This window comes from Acomys minous (genome assembly GCF_964271855.1).
Source record: "Acomys minous genome assembly, chromosome: 1".
Lineage (NCBI taxonomy): Eukaryota > Metazoa > Chordata > Mammalia > Rodentia > Muridae > Acomys > Acomys minous.
The window spans coordinates 2,481,265-2,508,451 of NC_140483.1; the positions used below are offsets into that span (position 1 = coordinate 2,481,265).

The 27,187-nt window shown below is 51.2% G+C and overlaps 2 protein-coding genes across 3 annotated transcripts in view; both read right to left on the reverse strand.

Annotated features, from left to right (window-relative positions):
* Positions 1 to 1,949, reverse strand: part of LOC311602637 (UPF0739 protein C1orf74 homolog) — a 121,103-nt gene extending 119,154 nt beyond the window's left edge. For both annotated transcript variants that reach the window (XR_014780805.1, XM_084790976.1), the window contains exon 1: positions 342 to 1,949. Coding sequence is in view for 1 of the 2 variants with exons in the window: in XM_084790976.1 (XP_084647102.1) it covers positions 364 to 1,167 (804 nt within the window). In the remaining variant the exon portion in view is untranslated. The remainder of the gene's footprint in view (positions 1 to 341) is intronic.
* Positions 1,950 to 3,488: 1,539 nt separating this feature from the next.
* IRF6 (interferon regulatory factor 6) lies at positions 3,489 to 24,914 on the reverse strand. Its single transcript, XM_084790944.1, has 8 exons — positions 24,724 to 24,914; positions 20,356 to 20,532; positions 16,103 to 16,307; positions 14,962 to 15,090; positions 10,160 to 10,318; positions 8,294 to 8,686; positions 7,334 to 7,452; positions 3,489 to 6,545 (listed from the first exon to the last, which is right to left on the reverse strand). Exons 2-8 carry the CDS (start codon positions 20,527 to 20,529, stop codon positions 6,321 to 6,323), a joined length of 1,404 nt encoding a protein of 467 aa, XP_084647070.1. The 5' UTR covers positions 20,530 to 20,532; positions 24,724 to 24,914; the 3' UTR covers positions 3,489 to 6,320.
* Between the last annotated feature and the right edge of the window lie 2,273 nt (positions 24,915 to 27,187).

Genomic DNA, 27,187 nt, shown 5'->3' on the forward strand with positions numbered 1-27,187 from the left:
TCCTGAGAAATAAACCACAAGTGTGACACTTAAAAATCACGGTCTCATACCCTAACTCAGTTAGAGTCACATAAACGTACAAATCACGCAGTCATTCTCCTATCCACGCAGGGCAGGCCACCATCCACGGGTATACTGCTCAAGTCTCCACGATGCTCCTTTGCCCAAACAAAGGGTCACTTCTGCTAAGTTCCTAGCAACTCGGAGTATGGAAAATAAAAAACACACACCTGCCGCCAACAACTATCCCCGCTCACATACGCGGGCAGCTGATTCCCAAGACACTTAGACCGACCCTGGCTGACATCTTCCACCCTCCAGAGACAACCAGTCACTGATACCTTCTCAACAGGCTGAGCTGAGTCAGAGGGCCACAGCAGGCAGTGTGACTATCTCAGAGGAGATGCTGAGGTCTGCAAAGACACTCTGAGTCCTAAACCCGGTTCTGAGGTCCTTCTCCCAGGCTCTCACAAAGTCCCTCAGGGCTGGGAACAAGCTCTCTGGAACACTAAAGGAGTATAGCAGGACTGGAAGTTGACCAGGCAGCCATGAGACCTGGGCAGTGAACACCCGCAGAGGGGTCATGGCTAAGCAGTTGCCGTCTCCGTGGTGAAAAGTGTAAGAGACAGGATAGCCCAGGAGCATTCCAAATACAGCGCAGAGATTGCAGTCTGAGGGATGCAGCTTGCTGTGGGAGACTCCCAGAGATGCATCCTTCTGCAGCCCTCGAAAATGTGTGAGGATCTCAGCTATGAGAGATTTCAAGTCGGGGAGCTGGTCCAGCGAACTGACAGAAGGGTGAGGCCGGGAGCAGGAAATGTCCACTAACGCTACGGCACCAAGCAGCACCCGCTCCAAATGCTGACACGCATGCTCAGGACTAACGATGAGGTTACTTTCTCCAATCTCAAGAACGTGAAGTCCTGCTGTCGGGAAGCCCACCCCCTGCAGTTCCTTCAGATAGGTTTGCAGCGCCACGACTCCTGCCGAGTTCCAGTCATACAGCACGGCCGGCTTCAGCCCCCGGGCCACAGCCAGCACCTCTCCCGCCAGGTGAAGGCAGACAGCTCGGGGTGGGCCCTTTCTCTTTCCCGTGCCCAGGGTCTGCTGAGCAGCCGCCACCAGCTGCTGAGGGCTTGGTGTTGACATGAGATCTGGAAGTGACATGAAGCATCGCTTCCAAGAGAAAGGTCCTAGAAACAATGGGGGGCAGGGCTCGTTAACACTGTCAAGATCCGGTCACTAAGGCTAGGCCCCATTTCTCTGGCTTCTAGCCACTTACACTGTCTCCAGCTTCGAGTCTAACTTTTACCTGGTGCAATGTATGCTCTGGGACCCAAATCTTACTGCATTTGGTACCGTCTTAGTTAGCACCATTTCTCCCAAAACCGCCCTTCTGGGACAGAGCTCTGGGCTCCGAATGAAACCTTTCCACTGCCAACTCCCCCTTTCTCCCACTAAGAAGAGCTTTACAGACCGGCAGAAGATATGATGCAGAGCAGCCACCGCCTCACCCTGAGACATTCAGGCTAAGGGAAAGCGCTACAACTGGGGCAGGCTCGCAGGGTAACACGTGCTGGGCCCGCCTTCCCTCCTGGGAAGCCACGCTCCGTCCGCCACACGTACCCACGGGTGAGAGTATTAGAGACCAGTTACATAAGATAGCGCTCTGCCCCAAGACACTGGGCGGCACTTCCGCTGCAGGTTCGGGAGCGCAGGAAGTCCTTCCGGCTTCCAGTCAGCGCCCAGGAAGGAAGGACTCTCCCCGGGTCCCAACACAGCTCTGAAAATGCCAGGGTTGTGAGGAGGGGCTCCCGGAAAAAAGACAGCATGATGCGCATGCGCGCCACCCCACGCTGTCCTTCGCGACGTCATTCAGAGCGAGAACGCAAGCCGGAACCATTGAGGAGGCCGCGGTGGGAAGTACAGCCAGCCTAGACCCGCCCCTTCCGGTAGAACTGACGCCAGCGGGCCCGCGGGGCGGAAGTGGGGGGACGCTTCTGGGGCCTCCGGCAGTCAACCCGTAGTAAAGTAGGGACGCCTCTCCTGTTGGCAATGTTATAAAGCCTTTTTAAAAATGCTCCTAAATCCTGAGCTTGATAGTTTGGCTGCCAAGACCATGAATATTCCTTTCTTTTTTTTTTTAAAAAAAATGTCTTACTGTGATGGGCACGGGCTATAGCGCTGTTTCTGTGCTTCCACCTTTAAGTGGGTTCCAGGGACTCTGAACTCTGGAAACCAGCTGGCTCAGTAAGGGCCACTAGCTGCTGAGCCAGCGTACTGGCCCCTATTTTACTGTATTATTTCACTTTGAGATTTTGTGTAGCTACAGCTGGCCCAGAACAGGACTCTCCACTCTGGCGTACGCCGTGTTGGGTGGGGATTGAGCTCCGGACCTCATGCATGCCAGGCCGTCTGCTGAGCCGAAGTATTCACTCATGCCGAGGCGCTAGAGGCACTGCATTGTACAAGACAGTCACCCTTTCGTGGAGCTCAAGGCCCGAGAGTCCAGTTGGCTGATCATTTTGCCTTTACATTTTTATTTTTATACGTTCACGTGTGCAAGTGCTCAGGAAGCCAGAAAAGAGCGTAGGATCACCTGGAGCTGAAGTTAAAGGCCCAACATGGGATCTGGGAACCGAGAGCCATCTCTATTGCGACACTGTTGTGTGGGGTTTTTTGTTTGCTTGTTTGTTTTTCAGAAAATGTCTTGCTATGTGTCCCTCAAACTTACTAGAGCCCTCCTGCTTTCTGTCTCTAGAAAGGTGAGGTTAAAGTCGGTGCCACCATGCCACCACATTAGGGATTCAAATGAGAAGGGAAGGAAACAGGTGGTGGCATACCTATCCTTGGAGCCAGACTGCCACCATCTTGGTGCGTTGAGCCGTGTGGTCTTGTACTAGGCTTAAACTGTGTCCTGGGACTCTCACCAGAGTGTTCAGCCACTCCTCGCAGAAGTTCTGCCCTAATCGAATGTTGCCTCAAGTAGCTTGCTAAGCCGGGAGAAACTAGGGAGGGAGTGACCATCTAGGAAGCCATGGGAGAGTTGGCACACACACTTCCTGCCCAGAACTCTCACCCATTGCTTTGTGAGTGACCCTGATAGACTCAGTGGCTCCCCAGCTTGCACTTAGGAGGTGAGGTAGCTATTGCCTTGCTCCTTTCCCCAGAGAAAAATCTCACAAGAGACAGGAAGGACAAGTGTTGACGTAAGTAATTAACCTGTTACTTTCCGTGAAGGGAAATCTCAAGAAAACTCTAGCCTGGAAAAATGGTCCCAGTGGCAGCAGAATGGAGGCCTAACCTAGAGGTCTTAAGTCGGTGCTACCTTGCTGGTACCCTCAGACCTTTTAAGGGACCAACTGTGAGTTAAAGACAGACAGTACATAAGGAAACCAGTTTGTAGGGCCTGCCAGTGTAACTGAGGTTCTTAGCTCAGTGGGAATCAGATATCAGATACTAAAAATTGATACAACCAGTACTCTAGCTTTATATTTTTTCCTTCCCAAGTTTATTTTATATTCCCATGGTTGTTAGCAATAAATCTCCAAATTGGAAGACTTAGTTCATTTATTACAGCACAGACAGCTTAGAACACACACTATCAGACACTGCTAAAGACCTGGCAGTAAATCCAAGGCAGTTTCCATTTTCCAAGTTGGCAGTCAAGCAGGACACAGATGCTGAGCAATTTACAAAGGACATAGTTATGCTGAAAGTTTAAGATGCTGTGGGAACATATAACCATGGAATTATGGGAGAGAGACCAGATTCAACATTTGCCTTCGCAGTTTACCTGTAGTGGGTTCTTTTTAACTTCAAGTTATTCTGGAGTGCGTAGTAAGGAAAAGGAGGCACTGGGGAAATCCTCCTCCCTTCTGAGTCTTGTGGTGAAGGCAAAGAAGACAGATGGGGGTGAGCAGAGGAGTCAGGAAACCGAGAGGCCCGAGAAAAGGAGGAAACCCGCTACCTATCAAAACCAGAGAAAGCTTACTGAAGATGATCAGAGAAGATCCCTGCACATAATGTACTCTCCCAGCATTCTAAAAAAAAGATGTGCGACGAGGGAGAAACTGGACCGTCTAGTGAGGACCACACGAACCATCTACCCTGCTGACACACTCATCACCTGTCCAGTCACACACGAAACACTCCGCCTGCAGCACCTCAGAGCACATTCTTCTACTTCCTGTACTAGTTCCTGCTGTCTGGCCTTCCCCAGCAGCCTGTTGACATTCCACGGGAGGGAAAGAAAATCACCCCTAGTCCACAGCCGGCCTCCCACGTGCCCTCTGATGGGTTATTTTTAGCTTTGAGCTCCCAGATGGAACAGTCACACATCAAGACTCCCTCACTTTATCTTGCCAAATGATGTTACTGCATTCCTCCAAAAAAGAATAAAGTCCTTATGCCTTGCATGATCCCTGGTCTATAAAAGTCCCGCTTTTTACACTTTCACCTAAACTTTAAGAAATTTTTCTTAAACCCCTACCCAGATCTAGACAATGGACAGAACACTCTCCACAGTAGAGTGGAGAGTGGGATATTACTTTCTCACGTACTCTGGTGCCTCACCTTTGACCATGTCCCCTGGAGGGGGAGACCTGGTGGCACTCAGAGGAAGGACAGCAGGTTACAAGAAGAGACTTGATACCCTATGAACATATACAGGGGGAGGTAATCCCCCTCAGGAACAGTCATAGGGGAGGAGAATAAGGGGAAAATGGGAGGGAGGGAAGAATGGGAGGATACAAGGGATGGGATAACCATTGAGATGTAACAAGAATAAATTAATAAAGGAGAAAAAAATTTTTTAGCAATCAAAGCATCCTCTGGCATTTTCATCCTATGTCTATGTAGATACAATTATTCTTTGGTTCTTATTCACACAGACACCACCTTTCTTAACTCACCCAGATTTCTCTTGGTCCTGCTTTTAAAAATCTCTGAGAGGACTTTAAAACCAAAGCTTAAGCATCCTAAGCAAGTCTCACTGCCCCCCAATATTAGGCTGAGCTTTTAGACTTTAAATCCATGCCATCTTTCAGGGTCTTGAAAAGTAGGAGGCGCTACCCTTAGTTTCAGGGCAGCATATTATACACCCGAGTGAGGTCCCTGTGACATGAAACAAACAGACATCTGTATTCAGGAGGATTGAGGCCTATAGTCAGAGATACACATCTTCTTGTTTATCTAAGTTTTGGAATTCAAGTTACGAGAAGGGGCTGGGGCAGACACTCCATGAGACACAGCTGCCGTGTTCTACACTGCTTATCGCTCACAGCAAGTGATGTAAACAGGTCTGGGCCTTTCCTGGAAGAGCACTGCCCAGATCTCTAACATGCGCAACACCCCATTTTCCCAACTAGAAAAAAGCCAGATGTCAGGAAGACTCTCACAGCCTCCGAACAAGAAGCGTCCTTTTGTCGGCAGAGTATGTCTCAGATGCCCAACTCCCCCAAGTCGTCTTCAAAGAAGGAAAGCAGAAAAAGGAGGACTCTGCCCTGAGTCCACCATGGAGTCACACGTGCACACCACCACCACCACCCCCCCCCCCCCGCCACACACACACACACATACAAGGTGGCATGCAGGTGACAAGGGAACACCCAACAACCATAGGCTTTCTGTCACCGCGTCCCCTCTGATACTCATTTTATGAGCTTTTACAGGTCGGGTGACTTTCAGACCTTGGCACTATTTCTATTTAGATATCAAGACTGGTTCCTAGGCAACCAATCAGCTCCTCTCCCTCTTCCCCCAGCAGGGAGCCAGCTGACTGGACTAGCAGAACAGGTCAAACAGAGCTCAATTCAGGACAGATCAGTGCTTAAGGAACTTTGATGAAAGCAAGGAGAAAAAAAAATGTGGTCTCAGAACCATGTAGAAGGGTCCTGTTCCAGGCAGTTCTGTCCTATACACGTAGAGGAAAACAATCAAGTCAGAGTTTTAAGGCTGAATGCAATTTTGGGCACCATCCCAAACCTCATTTATTTACAAGTGATGCATCTGATGCCCTCAAGTTAACTGATCAGTCCAGAGTCACCTTGAAAGCACAGCTGCAGCTAGAATCCTGGCATCTAACTTCCCAATCAAATCACTCCAACCCCGACTGTGGAAGACCTAAAAGGGACCCCTCAGAAGGAAGACATTTTGATAAGTTAAAGCAGCTTTTTAAAACTAGGCATATTTGGAAAGTCACAGACTTCTAATGATGCTAAAGAAAGGAGATTTAAAAGTTGGTTAAATCTGAATTTTAAAAAATCCATATGTACAATATAAAAAGAGAGAAGAGAAAGGAGGACACACGGCAGTCAGGGTCACTGGGCAGGCAGGGCAGGGGGCAGCTGCATGCTGGGGGCAGGCTGCATGGGCTGCCAGCTTTCCTGGGTTTGAAGGATTCGGTACAGCTGCTTGAGCTGAGCGACGATGTTATCCTTGATGTCTGGAGTGGAGATTTGTAGGCGAACGCTGCCGCTGTCAAAGGACCGGGTGAAATCACCAGAAAACATCTCATAGATCATCCGAGCCACCACTGGAATGACCTGTTAGGGCAGAAGCAGATGCATTTCCACTGAGGAACAGGCACTCTGAGGTAGCAAGAGAGGCCCTGATGAAGAGCCACTGAGGCTCTGAGAAGCACAGTAGCCTCCACACCCATATCTAGATACTAGTGGAGGGCTGTATCTTCACTCATCAACTTGGTCAGCTCAAGGTAAGGAGCCTGGATGCCGCATCATGTCCACGTGCCTAACGAGGCAGCTGCTTGCTCAGCAAAACTGTGGACGTCCACGTGACATGCACACCTACCTTGGTGCACGACTCCATGTACAACCCCAAGTGGACTTGCTACTGTTCCTAGAACATGGTTACAGCTCAAAAACATGGCCAAAACTTATTATAAGAAAAAATGAGAGATGAACCTGGTGGCACACACCTTTAATCCCAGCACTCACAGAGGCAGAGGCAGGCGGATCACTGTGAGTTCAGGGCCAGCCTGGTCTACAAAGTAAGTACAAGACAGACAAGGCTACACAGAGACCCCTGTCTCAAAAAACCAAAAGAGAGAGATGGAAAGTGTCACCTCCTGTAAGGTTTTAGCAAGACTCTAACAGGTGAACGGAAGGTAAAGTGTCTATGGAATTGTTCACCCACGTTAAGAATATGGTATCGTCCAGCACAGTCCTACTGTGCAAAGCTGGAGTCTGCTGCCTCACCGAGGGCACCAAAACACACACAGGCCAATGGATGCTCGCCCAGGGCTCATCCCAGAGCTGGGCCTTAAGCACCAGCAGAGACAGGAGCTGTTGCCATCACGTGATCATCTCCTCACCTGGACCAGGATGAGCTTCCGCTCCAGCGGCTTCCCGTCTGGCCACTCTTCCCCAAAGCACAGGTAGATCTCAAACGCAGGCTGCTTCTCTATCTGTCCTTTCTGGTGTGCAATGAGCTCTGCAGAGGATGGAAAGGCACTCCTGGACTCCTGGACTGTTCTCTGTCAGGGTCAGCAAGTGTGGCCTTCCACACAGCCCACACAGTAGCCACAATCCACATGCGGCTATTAACTTTTACTTAATTAAAATCAAATGGCTCCTTGGCATATCAGTCACACTTACGTGCTCACCACACACATGTGACCAGTGGTTACCAAACTGAACAGTACAGAAATACAACTTCTCTACCATTTCGGGGGTCCTCCTGGACACCAAAGATAGTACTTGAGCACATGGTGAATTTATATCTCAATGCTTTTTCTAAACTTGCCTCCTTAAATCAGTCACTCAATATTTCCTGAAAGAAGAAGTGTGAGCCAGGCCTAGTGGTGCATGCCTTTAATCCCAGCACTCGGGAGGCAGAGGCAGGTGATCTCTGAGTTCAAGGCTAGCCTGATCTACAAGGTGAGTCCAGGACAACCAGGTCTATTACACAGAGAAACCCTGTCTCTAAAAACCAAAAAGAAGAAGAGGAGGAGGAGGAGGAGGAGTGTGAGTTTTGCTGACCACGACAATCAAGGTCACCTTTCAAAGGGGACGATAACCTAACATTTGGGGAGGGTGGTACTGGACTGTTTCCTCTGCCTGATGGAGCCCTAACCAACCTCACACCACCTCCTACGCAGACAGCCGTGGAGCTCAGCTCCCTCTGTGACTGTCCCAGTCCTGGTCCCAGCTTAGAACCTGACTTTTTGTTATCCAGGGAAGCTTGTGGGGGGGGTGGGGGGGGAAGGGGGGAGAGGAAGGAGAAAAACCTCTGGGAGCATCTCTCAGTATCCATCTCCTACAGACAGACTCACCACTCAGGAATGTTTCCAGACAAAACAACTTGACCTTCTTCTGCCTCTCAATCAGGTTAGGCGCAGCAAGTGAAGGGGCACACGGGCCCGACCAGTACACTTTGCACTGGCACAGCCTGATGGCGTAAATGGCGTGCCCGCTGACCTCCAGGATCAGTCCCCTGTCCATGACATCCAACAGCTTACTGGTGAACAGCTTCTGCTTCTCATTGGTGATATGCTCTGGGCCCGGGAACTTGACCTGCTCCAGGCTGACAGGACCGAAGAGCTCTTCCTGGTCAGGCATGGGGCCCAGGTCCCCATAGAAGAGCCGGCAGCCCTGGGGGTTGCTCACCGTCATGGTTTGCCCATACTCCTTCCCACGGTACTGAAACTTGATGTCCAAGTCAGTCACTACAAGGCGAGAGATGACAGTGAGTCCTGTTGCTCTGCTCTATGTGTCCATCCCTAAGGCCCCTGTGAGTCCACCGAGAGCAAGCCATCCCTCAATCCACCACAGTCATCCTTCCTGCAGTAAAGGGAGACCCCAGCATACCCCGGACCATCACACAGAAGGATGCCGTGCAGCAGAGCTGCAGACCCCGCTGTACTCTCTACTCAGTGGCCACACCCTCTGGCAGGGCTACAGTCTAACTCCACATGCTCATGATCCTGGAAGCCCAGGTCACACCAAAGTAAAGATACATTGGCAACATTTGAGGGGGAATGGCAAGACTGTCTCCCTCCAATATGGGCAACCACATGCTACGTGTGTCTACTGTGCACCCGTGTGACTAATGTGAACAAGGATCTATTTGATGTCAATTTAACACTCGTGTGTGGTTATTGTGCGTGCAGCATGGACGGTGTTTGTGAACAAATAGTGATCATACCACAGTCATATTTTCAGAGACCAGGCCGCGCTGTCTGGTCTGCATCTCACTCTTTCTCTGAGGTGGGGCCTCATGTAACCCAAACTAAGCCCAAACTAAACCTGAGCTCCCCAGGTAGCAGAGAACGGCCTTGACCTCCTGGTCCTTCTACCTCCAGCTCCTGAGCGCTGAGATTACAGGTGTACACCACCTTACCCAGCTTTATTCAGTGCCAGGAATCACAACCAGGCCTTCCAGCATCACAGGGGGGCACTCTGCCAGCCAAGCTACACCGCAGTCCTGCATCTCGGTTTTTAAGTGACTGGAGTAACAAGAGGAAATACCAAGCCACCCTTCTGGAAATCATACATGTTAGGACACACCCTGCACCTGCTCCTCACATGCTATTAAAGGCAAGGCATGCAGAGAAGTGCATTTTCTCTGAGCAAGTCTTCTGACTCTGGCAGGCCTTATCAAAGCTACGCAGCCTCTCGGACAAGGTTTTAGGTTCAAGTCCCATCATGTAGAGTGTGAAAAGACATTAAAGTTAATAGTCATCCAGATAAATGTGTGCCTAACTCGGAGAGTCCCTAAAGTTCCTCAAAACCAAAAGCTTTGGGTTACCAAACCCATGGCCTGGCACTTCCCTGTCTTAGAGCAGACCTTGTAACTAAACCCCCAAGTGAGAGCAACAGTGATTAGCCTGCAGCTCTTACCAACCAGAGCACCTGCAACGCAAGAAGGGACAGGCTAACCTTTCTTTACTTCCCTGGCAACTCTTCTCCCAGCTCACAGGTAGACACAGAGGGTAGGGCAGGTAGCTATTCTAGACACAGCAAAAACTTAAGGCAGAAGAGGTCTGGAGGTGTGACGCCATGGTGTCTGTCTAACATGCAAGAAGTGACTCCCTTCACTTCGGAAAGAGAAGAGGACGTGGGAGAGCAGGGAGGAAGGTCCGTGTAATGAGAGGAGCCTCCCCCAGCACGAGAGAGCACGAGAGAGCAGGCTCACTTACTGGGGAGGGAGCTGATCCACAGCTCCGGGGAGCTGTAGCAGGGCTGGATGGGTGCCTGGGGAACCTCCATCTCCAGAGGCTCCGCTTTGGGCCACACTGACTCAGGGCTGCAGTTGCCCACGCTGCAGTTGCCCACACTGGCCGGTGCCATGGGAGAACCTGGAACAGATGAAAGTGAGTGAGCACACAGCGGCACAATAGCATCAGGCCTGAGGCTCAGAGAACGAGGGAGGGAGGCAGACAAGAGTCACCGGACCGTAACCTGGTGTGATCTCCCAACCTAGCAGAGATCCCACGATGCCCCATGACTCAGAGGCTACCACGGCTCCTGCTTCCTAGTCATTTTATTTCTCCCATAAACTCTCCTCTAAAACCCTTTATTTGTTAAAGATCAGATGGAGACGAGAGCTTTCTCTGTAAACTGCATTGGAACAGCATGTCTGAAAGGCACTCTGCTGCTTAATCTGTACACAGTGACTCAATGTCTCCATAAGGGGAGCACTGCACAGTGTGTACACAGTGACTCAATGTCTCCATAAGGGGAGCACTTTACAGTGTGTACACAGTGACTCAATGTCTCCATAAGGGGAGAACTGCACAGTGTGTACACAGTGACTCAATGTCTCCATAAGGGGAGCACTACACAGTGTGTACACAGTGACTCAATGTCTTCATAAGGAGAGCACTGCACAGTGTGTACACAGTGACTCAATGTCTCCATAAGGGGAGCACTACACAGTGTGTACACAGTGACTCAATGTCTCCATAAGGGGAACACTGCACAGTATGTACACGGTGACTCAATGTCTCCATAAGGGGAGCACTACACAGTGTGAACACAGTGACTCAATGTCTCCATAAGGGGAGCATTGCACAGTGTGTACACAGTGATTCAATGTCTCCATAAGGGGAGCACTGCACAGTATGTACACGGTGACTCAATGTCTTCATAAGGGGAGCACTTCACAGTGTGTACACCGTGACTCAATGTCTTCATAAGGGGAGCACTACACAGTGTGTACACAGTGACTCAATGTCTCCATAAGGGGAGCACTACACAGTGTGTACACAGTGACTCAATGTCTCTATAAGGGGAGCACTGCACAGTGTGTACACAGTGACTCAATGTCTTCATAAGGGGAGCACTTCACAGTGTGTACACCGTGACTCAATGTCTTCATAAGGGGAGCACTACACAGTGTGTACACAGTGACTCAATGTCTCTATAAGGGGAGCACTGCACAGTGTGTACACAGTGACTCAATGTCTCCATAAGGGGAGCACTACACAGTGTGTACACAGTGACTCAATGTCTTCATAAGGGGAGCACTTCACAGTGTGTACACCGTGACTCAATGTCTTCATAAGGGGAGCACTACACAGTGTGTACACAGTGACTCAATGTCTCTATAAGGGGAACACTGCACAGTGTGTACACAGTGACTCAATGTCTTCATAAGGGGAGCACTGCACAGTGTGTACACAGTGACTCAATGTCTTCATAAGGGGAGCATTACACAGTGTGTACACAGTGATTCAATGGCTTCATAGGGGAGCACTGCACAGTGTGTACACAGTGACTCAATGTCTCCATAAGGGGAGCACTACACAGTGTGTACACAGTGATTCAATGGCTTCATAAGGGGAGCACTTCACAGTGAACATGGTGACTCAATGTCTTCATAAGGGGAGCACTGCAGTGTGTACACGGTGATTTAATGTCTTCATAAGGGGAGCACTGCAGTGTGTACACGGTGATTTAATGTCTTCATAAGGGGAGCACTGCAGTGTGTACACGGTGATTTAATGTCTTCATTAGGGGAGCACTGCAGTGTGTACACAGTGACTCAATGTCTTCATAAGGGGAGCACTGCAGTGTGTACACAGTGATTCAGTGGCTTCATAAGGGAAGTGCCACTAACTCAAGTGAGTCACTGGCTTCAAGTGAGTGTCAACGTACAGATGTTCTAGTGAAACAAATGCATTTTCCAGTCATACAGTCTTCAAGGGGGTTGGCTGGTTAGCTCAGTGGGTAAAAGAACTTGCTGCCAAGTCTGACAACCTGAGTTCCATCCCCAGATCTACACAATAGAAGAAAAGTAACTCCTACAAGTTGTCCCCTGACCTCCACATGAACGTGTGTGTGCTCCACACACACAATAAATATAAATGTGATAAGGCAGTAAGCTGTCTGGAAGTGGCGTAAACACGCAGCTTAGTGGTTAAGGGCACTGGCTGCTCTTCCAGAGGATACAGGTTCAGTTCCCAGCACCCACATGGCAGCTCGCAGCTGTCTGTAACTCTGGTTCCAGGAGAGCCAACACCCTCCTCTGCCCTCCACAGGCGCAAGGTCCACATGTGCACAGGCATGCAGTTAAAACACTGACACACATAAATTTATTTTTAAAAATTAAAGAATGCCTGGAAAGCATCAATAGTCAAGAACCTAGATAAATTTGACTATATCAGCGAATGCTAGAAGGCTGGGGGACAGGATGCAAGGAAAGCCTTTCAGGTGAATATATATATGGTTTGGTTTGGTTTTGGTTATTTTGGTTTATGGGGTTTTTTGTTTTGTTTTGTTTTGGGTTTTTTGTTGTTGTTGTTTGGGTTTTTGTTTTGGTCCTTTTTGGTTTGGTTTGGTTTTGGTTTTTGGTTTTTCGAGACAGGTTTCTCTGTGTAGCATCAGCTGTCCTGGACTCGCTTTGTAGACCAGGCTCACCTCAAACTCACAGAGATTCCCCCTGCCTCTGCCTCCGAGTGCTGGAATTAAAGGCGTGTGCCGCCACCGCCACCTGACTACCACTATAAATTTGAAAGCACATGAAAGGTTTATTAATTCAGCCAGACCCAATTACAGCTTTTCAAGAAAGAATGAAAACCCTAGTCCTTGACAGGTTTGATGGTGCACACCTGTAAGCCCAGCACCCAGGAAGTCGCAGCAGAAGGAACACTTGTTCCAAAGCAATCCAAACCACATATTAAAAAGCAAAAGGAAAAGGAAACCCCAACTCCACTTCTTGCCGCCTTCAGGGCTGGCTTGTCCCCGCCCCCACCTCCAGGGCTCACCTCTGAGGCCTCTGCTCTCAGTAGCCCTGAAATCGCAGAGGCTGATGTTCTTTGACCCTTTGCGTTAAATATGAAACCATCTCACGTTTCTGTTTTTATTGCATATTTTACAACTTTCTAAGGGAGAGTCAAGGTGGCCTCAGACGTGAGGAGACACAGCATTAGTTTCTGATAATTAGTCAGGACACTGGAAACAGGCTACAGCTTTTCAAGAGGCGGCAACAGGATGAGTGAGCCACGAGCCCGGGAGAGGGGGCCAAGTTTCCAACTCTTTTCAACTGGTTTGTTTGTTTGTTTTGATTTTGTTTTGTTTTATGAGATTGGATCTCACTAGACCAGGCTGGCCTCAGATTTGTAATGATCATCCTGTCACAGGCGCTTGTTCCTCACTCGCCTCAGATGTCCAACTATTAAAAACGTCACCAATTGAGAGAACAGAGTGCAGCGGTGCTGGAGACTAGGGCTCCTGAAAGGTGGGTGTTTCCTTTCTAGATATTTATTTTCATTATTTTTTTAACTGTGTGTTTTGTGTGCGCACATGAGTTTAGGTGCCCAAGGAGGCCAGGGACAGCAAATGCCCTGGAACCAAAAGACTGTGAGCCACCTGAAGTAGACTCTGCCCGTGCACGCCCTTAACCACAGAACCGTCTCTGAAGCCCCATCAAAGTTTCCTTTACCCATCACTTGTTTGCAAAGGTCGGAAAGGCACCTAGGCGTGATGGTAGTCACCCCTAACCCCAGCACTGGGAGGCAGAGGCAGCTGGATCTCGGAGTTGCATAGCAGCCTGGTCTACACGGCAAGTTTAGGCCAGGCAGGGGAACTACAAAGTACGCTGTCTCGTAAAACCAACAAAACAAGACAACCAACAAAAAGAAAGAGAAGGGGGCGGGGTAAGTGACAAAAGGCTGTGAGCAAACACTGCTGCTTCCCGGTTCCAGGTGAAGAGCTAGGACAAGGACCCCAAGCCCTGAGGCAAGCGGGCAGACGGGCGAGGGGGCTTCAGGAGGGCCATCCAGAGAGAGAACAATCCAGAAAACAGTGGGGCTCCTCGGTGAGAGTCTGCAGACTCAGACCTGCTGCCACAGCAGGAATTCACCATCGCAGAGGATGCTGCCACAAAGCTGCAGGAAGGCCGGCTTTCCTTGCTTCCTCTTACCTCTTTTTTTTTTCACTGGCCTACGCCTGGTAACACACTCCCTCACACGCTGGGCTTCCGTACTGTAAAATGCCAGCTCAAACAGCACAGCTGCCCCTCTCCCTCTTCTCCATCTTCCTCCTCCTGGAAGCTGTCAAGATTTACAGCTTGCCTGCCCAGGGAGTTTTCTCTTAAACACGAATAAAACTGTCAAAAAGCTTTCAAAATTAAAAATCCATAAAAAGAATGTTCTTATAGATAAACCCACCGGAGACAGGCACCATCTGCCAGAGTCAAGCTTTCCGTGGCATGTTTTCAGCAGAGCGAAGTCTGCTAAGGACGTGACTCGGAATTCACATCAAGAAAACTACTGGGAGTTGAATGACAGTTCATAAACAGGAAATAGCACTTCCCTGAAGCAATCTTCCCAGAGTTATCATTCACCAGGAGTGAATTACACGGCTTTTTTCCCCCTTTTACTTGAATGCTCCCTAGAACGGTAGCGCCCACCCTCCTGCACTGGAATAACTGAGGCATCAGAGACCTTTGGCCGTGACTCCGGCTTCCTACCTGTGCCCCGCCAGCCACCCCACTCACCGTTGATGTTCAGGAAGGGGAAGGTGTCCTGGATGGGGACATGGTGCTGCGACTGGTCGAGCTCATCCTCTTCCTCATCTTCATCCAAGTCATTATCTTTCTCGTCCCAAGGAGCAGAGCCTGTGGATCCTGCCCACAATACAAGATCCCACAGAAAAGCGGTTTGTGGTGCCTCCATCTCAGTGGCTGATCCACCACCCCAGACTCAGTGTGCACCCACAAGCTCTAGACAGTTCTAATTCCCTCCACAGAGTCTGAACGCAGGTTCTCTCTCATCTTGTCTTAAAAATCCCTACACAGCAGTCGGGCACGGTGGCACGCGCCTTTAATCCCAGCCCGCAGGGAGGTAGAGGCAGCTTGGTCTACAAAACCAGTGCCGGAAAACCAAGGCTATACAGAGAAACCCTGTCTCAGAGAAAGAGAGAGAGAGAGAGAGAGAAGAGAGAGAGAGAGAGAGAGAGAGAGAGAGAGAGAGAGAGAGAGAGAGAGAGAGAAAGGGAGAAAGAAACCCAAACACATTGCCACAGCTGCACAGGAGCTTTCTACACATTAGCGTCCCTTTCAAGGGCCCCAGAATGCTCACTTTTCACCTTTGTGGCCACACAGGAGGGAGGCACAAACCCTTCATCGTAGCAGGGCCTGACCGGACAGCAAGGCTGAGTATCTGGCTCTTTGTGTTCACTGTGCACTGAGGATTGGGTGGCATGCTCTCAGCAAAAATACTCTACAAAATAAACTCTCGTCCACCCAACATTTACAGAGAACACAATAGCGTTTACAGGTCATGGCCACTGGATCTACTAGTAGCCCTTGAAAAGAATAAACCAGAATTCACATCTCGACATTGAAGAAGCGGAGGCTCCGTGTGGCCAACAACTCAATTCAAGCCCCACAGTAGTGCAGTGATAAGAGCCAGGTTTGGAACGCAAACCCTCTGGTTCTCACTTCCTCCCCTCAACCCCGACACCCCAAGAGAGGCTGTCCTACCAGTACAACGGTACCCTCATGCACCTTCTGCCTAGCACTCGTTTTGTAACCCCTAAACCACCTGCTCTGAGCCTTTCCTCAGGAAAGGCCTGATTTCAGCGGGTCTCTCTGTAAGGCCAGCCCTGGGTCTGTCTGCGCGAGCCTCTGGCCTCACCTGGGTTAATGACAGAGCCCTGGGGCTGGGGGATGTCACACACTTGATAGATCTTCACCGGATTCATGGGCACTTCCTTGGTGCCGTCATACATCAGGTTGAACTCCCTGCTCTTGTTGAGAGCGCATCGGAGCTGCGCCTTCCATTTGGCAGGGTCGGGATCGTCCACCCCTTCCTGGTACTTTCCAGTCTCCACAGCCCAAGCCTGAGGAACAAGACAGCATGAGTGCTGACCACTACGGAGAACCGCTGCCAAGAGCACACACGCACCCCTCTCACATGCGCGTGCGTGCATGCACACACACTTGCACACACACCTGTAAGCGCTCCACAATCCTAACCCCAGCTTAGGCATTGCAGTGGGTAATGCTGACCTTAGGACCAACCAAGGCCAGAGAGAGATGAGGCTGGATGCAAACAAAGCTTTGAAAGGAGCTTTAGTTCAGGCTTTAGCGCCAGCACCTGGCCAGACAACAATGCTGCAACTAATGTCTGGGCAACACTGCACAGCAGGGCTTTGCGCAGCCTTTTCCTCTTCTCATCCCTCTTCCAATCTCTCTCCTTTTCTTCCTTCTTTTATTTTTCCTTCCCTTCATCTATTTTTTTGAGGCTTTGTTTAAGAACTCGTTTTTATTATGTCTATTTGGGAATGGATGTGTTCGTGTGCACGCAGATGCCTCCAATGCCAGACAGATTGCTTGGACCCCCAGAGCTGGAGGTGGACGCACTGGGCACTGCAGAGCAGTGATCTCTCCTACCCACAAGCCATTGCTCTAGCTAGTGCCTGCCTCATTTTTTTTTTTTTGAAACAAGCTCTCACTAGGTAGGAGACAGTCTGTCTGTCTGTCTCCTCAAAGTCCAGCCCTTAGGAGGCTAAAACAAGAGGACAGTGAGTTTGAAGGTAGCCTGGGCTACATAGTCAATGAGTTCAAGGCCAGCCTAGACTATGTAGTGAGACCTTGTTTCAGTAAAACGAAACCCAAATCCTCCAGGAAGCATGCTCTGGGGTTCAGCTCTCCCCTCCCCATACTTGAGGGCATCAGTGGTTAACAAACTCACACACATCACTTCCCAGTTCTTCAAACTCCCCCTCCACTGGAAACCTCGTGCAGTGGCCTGGAGGCGTGGCCTAAAGACCACTAGGTTAAAGCACAGCTGTAGACAAGAGGGAAGGGTTGTCTGCCCAGTGAGAAGAGGGAAACCCAAAGCCTCTGAGGAGCAGACACAGCCCCTCAGCAGCGTCCCTGGGGAACGAGCAGGCAGCACTCAGCTTCCCAGATCCCCTCATGGCGCCTGCTCTCCCCACTGGCCAAATGCCTTCTGATCACTAAGCTTTCTTCATGGTTCCTAATGCGGAAGGAGGGGACCTCATTAGAGGTCTCTTTCTCAAACAAGAGCACACTAGCCTGTTTAACTAGCCTGTTTGTTTTTCATTACATTTTATTCATGTAGTGTATGTTCATGGGAATTGGATCTCTATACTGCGTGGGTCTTAGCCGTCGACCCCACAGCATGAGGCACAGCAAATACCTGCCTTTACCCTCTGAGCCATCTCACCAGCACCACCTGAACCTTTTCAAGTTCCCGGGGCAGATTACTTGACCAAACTTTTGCCACAAAGGACTCCCCCCCCCCCCCCCCGCGGGGGGAGCTCTCACTACATAGCTCAGGCTGGCCTCAAAAACTCACAGCCATCCTCCTGCCTTAGCTTCCAGGGTACTAGGATTTTAGGCATGCACTGCCATGCCAAGGCACAGACTTTTTTCTTGAAGGTGAAACTGAACCTTGTACCCTCTTTTGAGAGCCCACTCTACAGAGCAGTGGAGTCTAGGGTTAACTAAGCCCTCTTCTTCTTCCAACTCAGACTCGCTCCCTCTAGCCACCTTCCCTGATCTGGCTTCCTCTGTGCATCTTGGGTGAAGAATACCAACAGAGCTGAGCTGCCCTGTGTGGCTTAGCAGGCACCAGGCTGGCTCCATCCACAAGGAGTCTCGATTCCACGGCTCCTGGTGCCTGAGAGGAAAACCTGCCAGTACTTGGTGTGCCCGCCTGCCACTGCCCTCTCTGCCCTCAGCTTATCTGACCCTCTGTGTTCACACCGGCTGACCCCAGCTACCCATTCCGGAAGGAATCCGCACTTTTCTGTGATTCCCTTACATCCTGCTCCTTCACGGCACAGCTGGGCTAACTGAAGCCCTGTCCAGCCCCAGCTTCCTGCTTGCTCCCAGCCATCTCCTCAGCCAGTTCAGCTGACACAGCAGAGGGCTCTCACCACCCCCCTTACGAACACAGCGCCAGCAACAAGAAGCAAGCGCCATGAGGCGCCATGAGGACAAACACTGAGATGTATAAACTGTACTTGTTCAAACCCCTCCCTGAGGCTGTCACTGTGAAGGCCCCTTTCTCTTCCTAAGATGGTTCTTAGCTCTACTTTTTGCAGTACTTTACAAATATCTCCCCACACTTTACTTGATTTTCATGACAATTCCAAGAAACAGACTTGTATGCTTTGCTCCAGACCGCCCATAGGGTTGGTGGTTATAGAAGTTGAGGTTGGACAGTTCATTTCTCACTTAGAATCACAAAGGGGTGGAGGGGGGAGGAAACAGTCAGAGACATGGGTTCAAATCCTGGAGCTGGTGTTGGTTGGCAGGGGAAGTTCCTCAGCCCCACTGACGGCGGCGTCTATGCCTACAAGGTGAGATGGGAGAAAGACTTTCCCTGTATGATCGTCAGGAGACTTAGGCGGCACTCCTAAGTGCTGCCGCCTCATTCTTGTATCTCTCAAAAGTTCATCGGAGTATAGGATCTCTGTGAATGGCCTCTCTTCCACCGCTCAAATGCTGTCAGCATTCTACAAGCAGACAAACCAATGCAAAGCTTTCTTCACACTCTCATGAGTGGAGCTAACAGGATCAGCCTCTTCCCGTGACTGACCAGATACTTCAACAGCAAGCTCGGGCTCAGAGCAAGGCTGCAAGGGTTGTGACAGGGGGCTGGGCAGACTTGTTCCCTTCCTCACTGTCAGCACCACCAGGGGCGGGCACTGCTCTACAGATCTCCCCTTAACACTTTCGTCATATTCATACTTAAATTAAGTGTTTTGGTTACATATTTTCAAAGTGCTCTCAGGTGAATTTTCTCTCTGCTGCCTCCTCTATACCTGACCCAGGTAGGAACATTGTCAGGATGGCCCCCTCGAGCCCTGGCCTGGCCTGCTCTGGCTTTTCCTGATCCTACTGGATCACAGCTCAGCCTTCCAGCTTATAGGCAGGTAAGAAAGGACAAGCTCATGTCATATCTGGAGCTGCAGCAACTGAAGCTACTCCTGAGACTGGGGTCAAGGTGCGGGGTGTGGGGTGCAGGATGCGGGGTGGGGGTCGGGGTTGGTCTAGAGTGAAAAAGCAGCTCCTGAATTGTAGCCACAACAAAACCCTCCCACAACCACTGCCCACCTACTTCCGTCTGAAGTAGAGCTTTGGTTTCACTTAAATTTAGTAAAGTGCTGTGACTAAATCTCATCTTCAGTTAACTACAATGACGATCACAGAAAAATTACTTGTTATTTAAGAAAACAATTAGGGCTTGGGATGTAGCTTAGTGGCGATGTGTATGCCTTGTGTGCACAAAGCCCTAGGCTTGATTCTTAGGAGTGAAAAAGAAAAGGAAAAAAAATGAGAAGAAGAGGAGTGGGGGCAGGAGAGGAGAGAGGAGGAGAAGAAAGGGGGAGGAGGATGAAAGATACGAAAGAATGAAAAATTGAGAGGCTGGAGAGATGGCCCAGCAGTTAGAAGTGTGTGTGGTGCTCTCCCAGAGGACCCGAGGGGCTGGGTTTCCAACACCCATGTCAAGGAGCTCACAATCATCTGTAAACCCAGCTCCCAGGCATCCAGTTTTCTGACCACCAACGACATGCACAGACACACACAAACGCATGCACACACACACACAAACCACACACAAATACAGGCACGCACACACGCACACACACATGCGCACATGCACACACACACACACACACACACACACACACACACGCGCGCGCGCGCGCGCCTTCACCCCAGATCCAATGGGATATGAATTGAGTATCTTCCAACCAGTGGGAACGTAAAGACTTCAGGCTCATAGAGAATCACAATGTGGGCATCTCGTCACATACACATTCCACTGCAGAGGAGAAAACAGACAAACCCAGAATGGCCTCAGGGAACTGGAACAACAGTCAACTCAAATGGCAGAAGGAAGTTCTTTACCTTAAAAATGGTGTTCTCTTCCTCCTGCTGGGGGCTGTGCCGCGTGGCATGTTTCCAGGGGATCTGGAAGCGTTTGGAATCTCTATGCAGCCAGATGAGACCAGGGTAGAGGCCACTGTCCACCTGGGCCACCAGCCAGGGCTTCAGCCGGACTCTTCGAGGGTGGAGAGCCATGATCTAGGGGTAGGGATAAAGGGAGAATGGGCTAGCCACGGGGGAGAACAGGCTAGCCACGAGGGAGAACAGGCTAGCCACGAGGGAGAACAGGCTAGCCACTGGGGAGAATGGGCTAGCCACTGTGGAGAATGGGCTAGCCACTGTGGAGAATGGGCTAGCCACTGTGGAGAATGGGCTAGCCACGGGGGAAAACGGGCTAGCGATGGGGGGAAACGGGCTAGCCATGGGGGAGAACAGGCTAGCCACGGGGGAGAACAAGCTAGCCACAGGGGAGAACAGGGTTAGCCACGGGGGAGAACAGGCTAGCCACGGGGGAGAACAGGGTTAGCCACGGGGGAGAACAGGGTTAGCCACGGGGGAGAGCAGGGCTAGCCACGGGGGAGAATGAGCTAGCCACGGGGGAGAACAGGGCTAGCCACGGGGAATTTTCCCAGCCACTGTTCCCATGGGCTACGGCTACAGTTTCACTAGATTACAGCAAAGAAATTAAATATGGCATAAACTGTGCCAGATAGAGGAAAAGGAAAAAAAAAAAAGTAAAAGGGTTCTTTTCATTCTTACTGCAAAGCCATTTATACTTCATGCTCCAGCCAAATCAGACTTATCATGCAAGCAGATCGCATTTCTTCTATTTAAGTCCTTAAGCAGAGAAATGGAAAGGTGATGTCACCCTTGCTGGAGCAGAGCTTCCTCGGGGGCTCTGCCAGGGAAAGGCGACTGCTCTTTTCAATGCTGCCTCAGGAGAGGGAAGGAAAGTGCTGGAAGCAGGAGGCATGTGGGCCAGAAGCTAAACAAGTTGTCTTTCCAAGAAGACAATGGAAAATGAGTGAGAGAGGCCAGCGAGGGGCGGGCCCCAGTTCCAAAGTCCGCACTTCGGCGGCGAGCAGACAGTCTCTCCATGGGCCCAGACAGCCTCGCTAGCAAAAGGAGTCCCAGCTGATCTACAGCGCCTGAGGAACAGCTTGGGGAAAGCTCTAAGAAGCCCTCCTGTAACCAATGGCATTGTCAGAGCAGAGCCCTGTGCAGCTAAGCCAGCCTCCTCACCTGGGTCTGTTTATCTCCCCACAGAGGTGGCTGGAGGAGGCCAACTGATCCCAGGCGCCAGGCTGGGTAAAGTCTGCGATTGATTCTCCTCGAAACATGGAGGCTGCAGATAACCGTCTGCAGCAGCCAGCACTCACAGCCCAAAACAAAGGCCTTGGGTCCAGTGCCAGCAGGGAAAGTCACTCACTGGAAAACCGTCTGCCTGGGTATTGTGTGAGACTCCTTGGATGGGATCAGGTGTGTTCAGGGTAGGATGGCCATAGACGCCTCTGCTGTTTCACTGCTCTTATTTTGTTTTTACTTAAGATAGAAATGAACAACTGGAAAAAGTAAGTCACTCCACAAATATTTGTCCACTAGTGGTGTGCGCCAAGCGCTGTGTTAATTACTACCCGTTGTTCATGTTCTCGGGTCTGTTTGCCCCTTCTCTGGAGGAAGTCCGACCTGGAACTATATATAAGGCCCTCGATGGCCTGAAAATGCCCTTCTCTCCAGAAAGACCCTTCCAGGGTCACAGTTCTGAAACAAAGCCCATTGAGACAGCTGGAAAAGCCTAGCCATGGGTGGCCCCTAAGGCCACCTCTTTTCCCCGGGCAGGTTCCCTCCAAACACAAGGGACTCAGCCGACTCAGTTTCTGGCACTTAAAGAACAAGGTAGGGACTTGAGCCTTGTGACCCAATTACCAAGCCCTGCAGCTGAAACCTTCACCCTGTAAGCACAGCTTGCCGGGCAGCCAAGCTGGGCACAGAGCCTTCTAGAGCCTTTGCTCTTGGCCATGGTTTGGGGTGCTTCACAGTGCAGCACATGGACCTGAGGAGATGGGACTACAAGGCTGGGAGATCAAGGCCAGACTGGGTTACATGAGACCTCGCCTCAAATAGAAGCATTTAAAAGGAATCCACACCCAACGGCAAGAGCTGCCTTCTCCTCCTAGGACCCACGCTTGCTAGAAGAGGCTGAGGCAAGAACACGGGAGAGTTGGAGCTCAGACGAGGATGGCACACTGGCCTCTGAGCAGTCCTGGTAAGTCCTGACTCAGGGTTTGCCACACACATAAATACACCTCTTGTCTGACAGTGCATGAAGGTGCATTTTCTCGACTGTCAAGAAAGAAATGAAGGCAAGCAGCCCACGACAGCATCCTGCCCACGATAGCGCTTTGCCCACGACAGTGCCCTGCCCACGACAGCGCCCTGCCCACGACAACACTGTACCAGCAAGGCAGGAGGAAGAGTCACCCCTGAACACTGGTGGGGAACTAAGAGCTTTGGATTCTCCATGTTCTCCCCAGATGGGACCGCACACATGTGGCCCCTCAGCCTGCCCTCCTCTCCACAACCCTCTCTGATGTCTAAAAGCCAGCCAGGAGATTCCCCATTTGCCATCTGAGATTCTTAAAAGCAGGTATCGGGGAAGGGTAAAAAAAAAAAAAAGCCAAGACGTCAGAGAGGAAAATGGTTTATAAAACCACAGCCATGACTGTACAGCAGTGTCTCCACACACAGACACCCAGCAGGGAAGGCACTGTGGCACACGGTGGTATATGCAGTGGTGGAGCAGCATTTTTACACTTCCCTGGACGCTGACATATATGATCCACATTTGTTTCTATTCCTAATCATTTAGAACGGCAGTAGCATGTTCTGTGCCACAGGATGGTGACACTTCTCAGAGAGGATGGTGACACCATCCTTCACAGCAGCACAGGATTCACAGCGTCTGCAGTATTACCTCACCCACAGGGGCCTAGGAATGGCCTCAGCCCCATTTGACAGCTGGGCTAACTGAGGCTCAGAGATAAAGCAGCCTCTACCTCACCTCTGGGTGGCACCAAACCCTGCCATTGTGCCCTGCACTCTAACCGCCCCCCCTTCCACCCATAAGAGATCAAACCTAAGCCAACAAGGACCCCACGACAGCTCCTCAGGCCGCTCAACAGGCCCTGCCAAGTCCAGCTGCTACCACATGAAAATGAAAGCTCTGTGCCTCTGACAGGTAGGAACCATGCAGTGATAAAGCCACCACCCACCTTCTCACCGTGAGCAGAGGGCAGGGGCACTTTCAGGCTCCCTGGGGCACTAACTGTCCTCTAGCTGCCCGGTCCAGAAGCAAGTCCTTTATAGTGAACAGCCCACCACCTCTGCAGCCCCTGCTGGGCCAGTTTCTGAGACCTCAGACCTCAAGCTGCAAGGCTGTTGCGGTTTGGGCCAGTTCTCAAAAAGGCAGCTGTTGGGCTGTCCTAGTTTCCCATTCCTCTTGAAGGAAACCGAGATGCCAGCTCGGTGGATTGTAGCCATGCCTGGGAGTAAATTCTGGGCCCCTGGTCACATCCTCACACACCTCCTCCCTGTGGGTTTGGAGTTGGTGGATGACAATGCCACTGTGCTGTCATGCGTGACACACAGATCTACGGAACAACTTCACCAATCCCTGCCCAAGCACCTTCGCCCTCTCCTGTGCCTAGTTTCCATCTCAATACCCACCTAAAGAACAGGGAAGGCCGGTGACCAGCTTACACCTCCGAAGTGAAGCGCGGCGGCTCAGGCCTCAGTCCCTCGCCCTCCGCACCGCCTCCAGCCCCTTCAGGCCGGGAGGGCCTCACCCGCAGAGCTGCCACGCCTGGCGCCACCCTCCCCAGCACCTAGCTCGGCTACCTGGAACTCCGCGGATGTCTCCCAGGCTCGGGGTGAGAGGCCTGACTGTGCTAAGACACTGCGAAAAAGGAAAACAAATCCGCCCAAGCCCTAGATCATCCTTATACTTATTTCTCCTAAAACAACCACTAGGACCCGGGGCCTCGGAGCCTGGGAAGTCCCCGCCGGGACAGACACCGGAGCCACCCGCTGAGCAAACTAGTTAAAACCGGAGGGGCTAGGGTGGGGGTTGCGTTCGCTCCATCCGACAGTGCAACAAGCGGGGCAGAAAGAACGAGACAGGGGAAGAGTGCCCAGCCAGTGTGCGACCAAGGGTGGCCCGTGCCGCCCGAAAGCTACTTGGAGAAAGGGTGACCAGCACCCGGCCTGGTGCGGGACACGGAACAGAGTCCCCAAGCCAGCTCCCCCGCCCACGCCGACTCCAGTGGGCCCGGCCCCACCCGTCAGGTGTCTCTCCTCCCTCAGGTGGCCTGCGGAACCCGGCGTCCCTACCTGGCCTCAGTCGGCTCCCAGGAGCAGGTGCACAGGAGCGAACGCCGCCGCAGCGCAGGAGATCCCCCCGACGGCTAGGCGCGGCTGGGAACCGCGGGCTCCTCAGCGGCCCGCACAGGCCCGCACCTGCCCACCTCGGTGCCCGGAGCTCAGCGCCCAGCCCTAGATGCCACAGCCCCTTGCACCGGTTGGCCACGCCCTCCAGGTGTGGCCACGTCCCCAGGAGATCAGGATTGGCGCACCGAGAGAAATCTGATACTCTGCGTTCCTGGGCCATGGGCCCCGCCCTGCCTCTTCGTCACCCTACGCCCCTGTCACCGACTGAGAGAGCAGTCCCTGGTCCCTGCGTAGGCCTCGCCCTTGGGGGTCCGATGGTCCTAGGGACCCTGGGAGTGGTGGTGGTGGTTAGGAGGTCCTGTCGAAATTGGAGGTCGTCGCCCCTCCGGTAGTGACCCGACACAAGTGAGGGTTTTGAGACTGGGTCCCACAGCTAGCACAAGGACCTGCGTAAGTTGACTTGGTTTGGGGAAGCTACTCTAGGACCTGTCCGTGTGGCGTCCAGGACCGCCCAGGACTTGGCCTTATGTTCTCGTCTATTCAAAGACTATCTAAATTTCGGCTTTCCTTCCTCCATGAAGTGCAAGTTGAAAGCACAGAGCCTGGAGCCACTTGTGGGGTTCAAGCTCCCGACTTTATCTGGCAATAGAGACTTGGGAAAGTTTTTCTCTGCTGCCTGGGCGTCTTTTCTGTAGGTTGAAATTTCTTTCTTTCTTTCTTTCTTTCTTTCTTTCTTCCTTCCTTCCTTCCTTCCTTCCTTCCTTTAGATTTATTTATTTACTTATATTTATTTATTAATTATGTATACAGTGCTCTGCCTGCATGTACAACTGCAGGCCAGAAGAGGGTATTAGATCACATTAGAGATGGCTGTGAGCCACCATGTGGGTGCTGGGAATTGGACTCAGGACCTCTGGAAGTGCAAACAATGCTCTTAACTGCTGAGCCATTTCTCCAGCCCCCTAGATTGATTTCTAATGGTGCCTGCCTTGTGATGGGGGTAATTCAATATGTGTCCAAAGTACATATCATTTTCAGGTGTTATTGAAACAAGGGTAGAATGCCCCATAATGCCTTGCAGAGTAAGAGCATCTTTGCTGTCACCTGGAGTTCAAGTCCTGTATGCCTGAGGAGTGCCACCCACCCTCCCTACCCATAGACCAACTATAGAAGCACTGGGCAGCCAGTGAGGCAGACCTGTCACCCACAAACACCTCTGTCACAAGGAGATGGAACATGGGTGAGGCTCTTAGGAGGACTGCTGTGGGTGTAGAGTGTTTCCCTAAATGTCCAGGTGCTGGATAAGAACATCAGTACTACCACAGGAATAACAGTAATGAAGGGGGGCTGGAGAGATGGCTCAGAGGTTAAGAGCACCGACTGCTCTTCCAGCGGTCCTGAGTTCAATTCCCAGCAACCACATGGTGGCTCACAACCATCTATAGTGTGATCTGATGCCCTCTTCTGGCCTGCAGGTGTACATGCAGCCAGAACACTGTATACATAATAAATAAATAAATCTCTTTAAAAAAAAAAAAGTAATGAAGGACACACACCACTCAGGAGACCACTAGCCTAACATCGCGTAGCATGAAGGTTAGTATTAACTGTTGTCTGGGCACCTGTGTGGATTAAGGTTAGCCTCTGAAAACATCCATGAGGGATTGTCTTGATTAAACCAACTGATGTGGGAAGATCCATCCTGGATGTAGGAGATGTATAAAACAGGAAGGAAAATATTTGAGGCCAGCCTGGGGTCTATAGCAAGACCCTGTCTCAAAAAATAAAATAGGGTGATCAGGGGAAGTTCTGCTGTAGCGATATGAGAAGTGGGCGTGGGGCCCTGTAACTATATGCCCCGGCCCCCAGGACCAGAGTGAGGCTTGATTTGGATGCTAAAAGGTGTGATGGAGTTAAAAATGAGGTCATTGGGTTAGCCCATCTCCAATATGGCTGCTGTCCTTATAAAGGGGGGAGAGCTGAACACAGACAGCGCACACAGAATGAGGATGATTCTGGATAAGGGGGCCACTGAAATTCAGAGGCAGCGCCCTGGAGAAGCTTCCTTCCTACAGTTTTCAGCCTAGTGACGCCATGGTACTGCCCTTCTAAACTCCGGAATGACAGGTCTGTAAGCAATCTGCCTGTGGTGTGTATTCTGGCGAACATAGTAAAGTAATAGAAGTGGGTTGGAAAGCCCCTGATTGGTGGTAAGTGTGGGTTTGCTCCTAGTCCCAGCTCAACTTGGGACGTCACCAGGCGAAGGCCTGGGAAGGCAGGGAGGCCCTGAGGCGTGACTCAGCCAACCTCTGCTTCAACCAGTGCCTGTGGCCACTCTTCCCTCAGCTCAGGGGAGGGGCTGGCTCACCAGCCTAGCCTGCTCTCAGGACTGACGCTCAGGAAAGTT

Excerpts from the sequence above, each read along its gene's own strand:
- IRF6 (XM_084790944.1), bottom strand. The coding sequence starts at position 20,529 with ATGGCTCTCCACCCTCGAAGAGTCCGGCTGAAGCCCTGGCTGGTGGCC. Across the intron at positions 10,319-14,961 it reads CCCCTTCCTGAACATCAACG|GTTCTCCCATGGCACCGGCC; the intron begins GTGAGTGGGGTG and ends CATCTGTTCCAG. Across the intron at positions 6,546-7,333 it reads GGAAGCTCATCCTGGTCCAG|GTCATTCCAGTGGTGGCTCG; the intron begins GTGAGGAGATGA and ends CTGCCCTAACAG.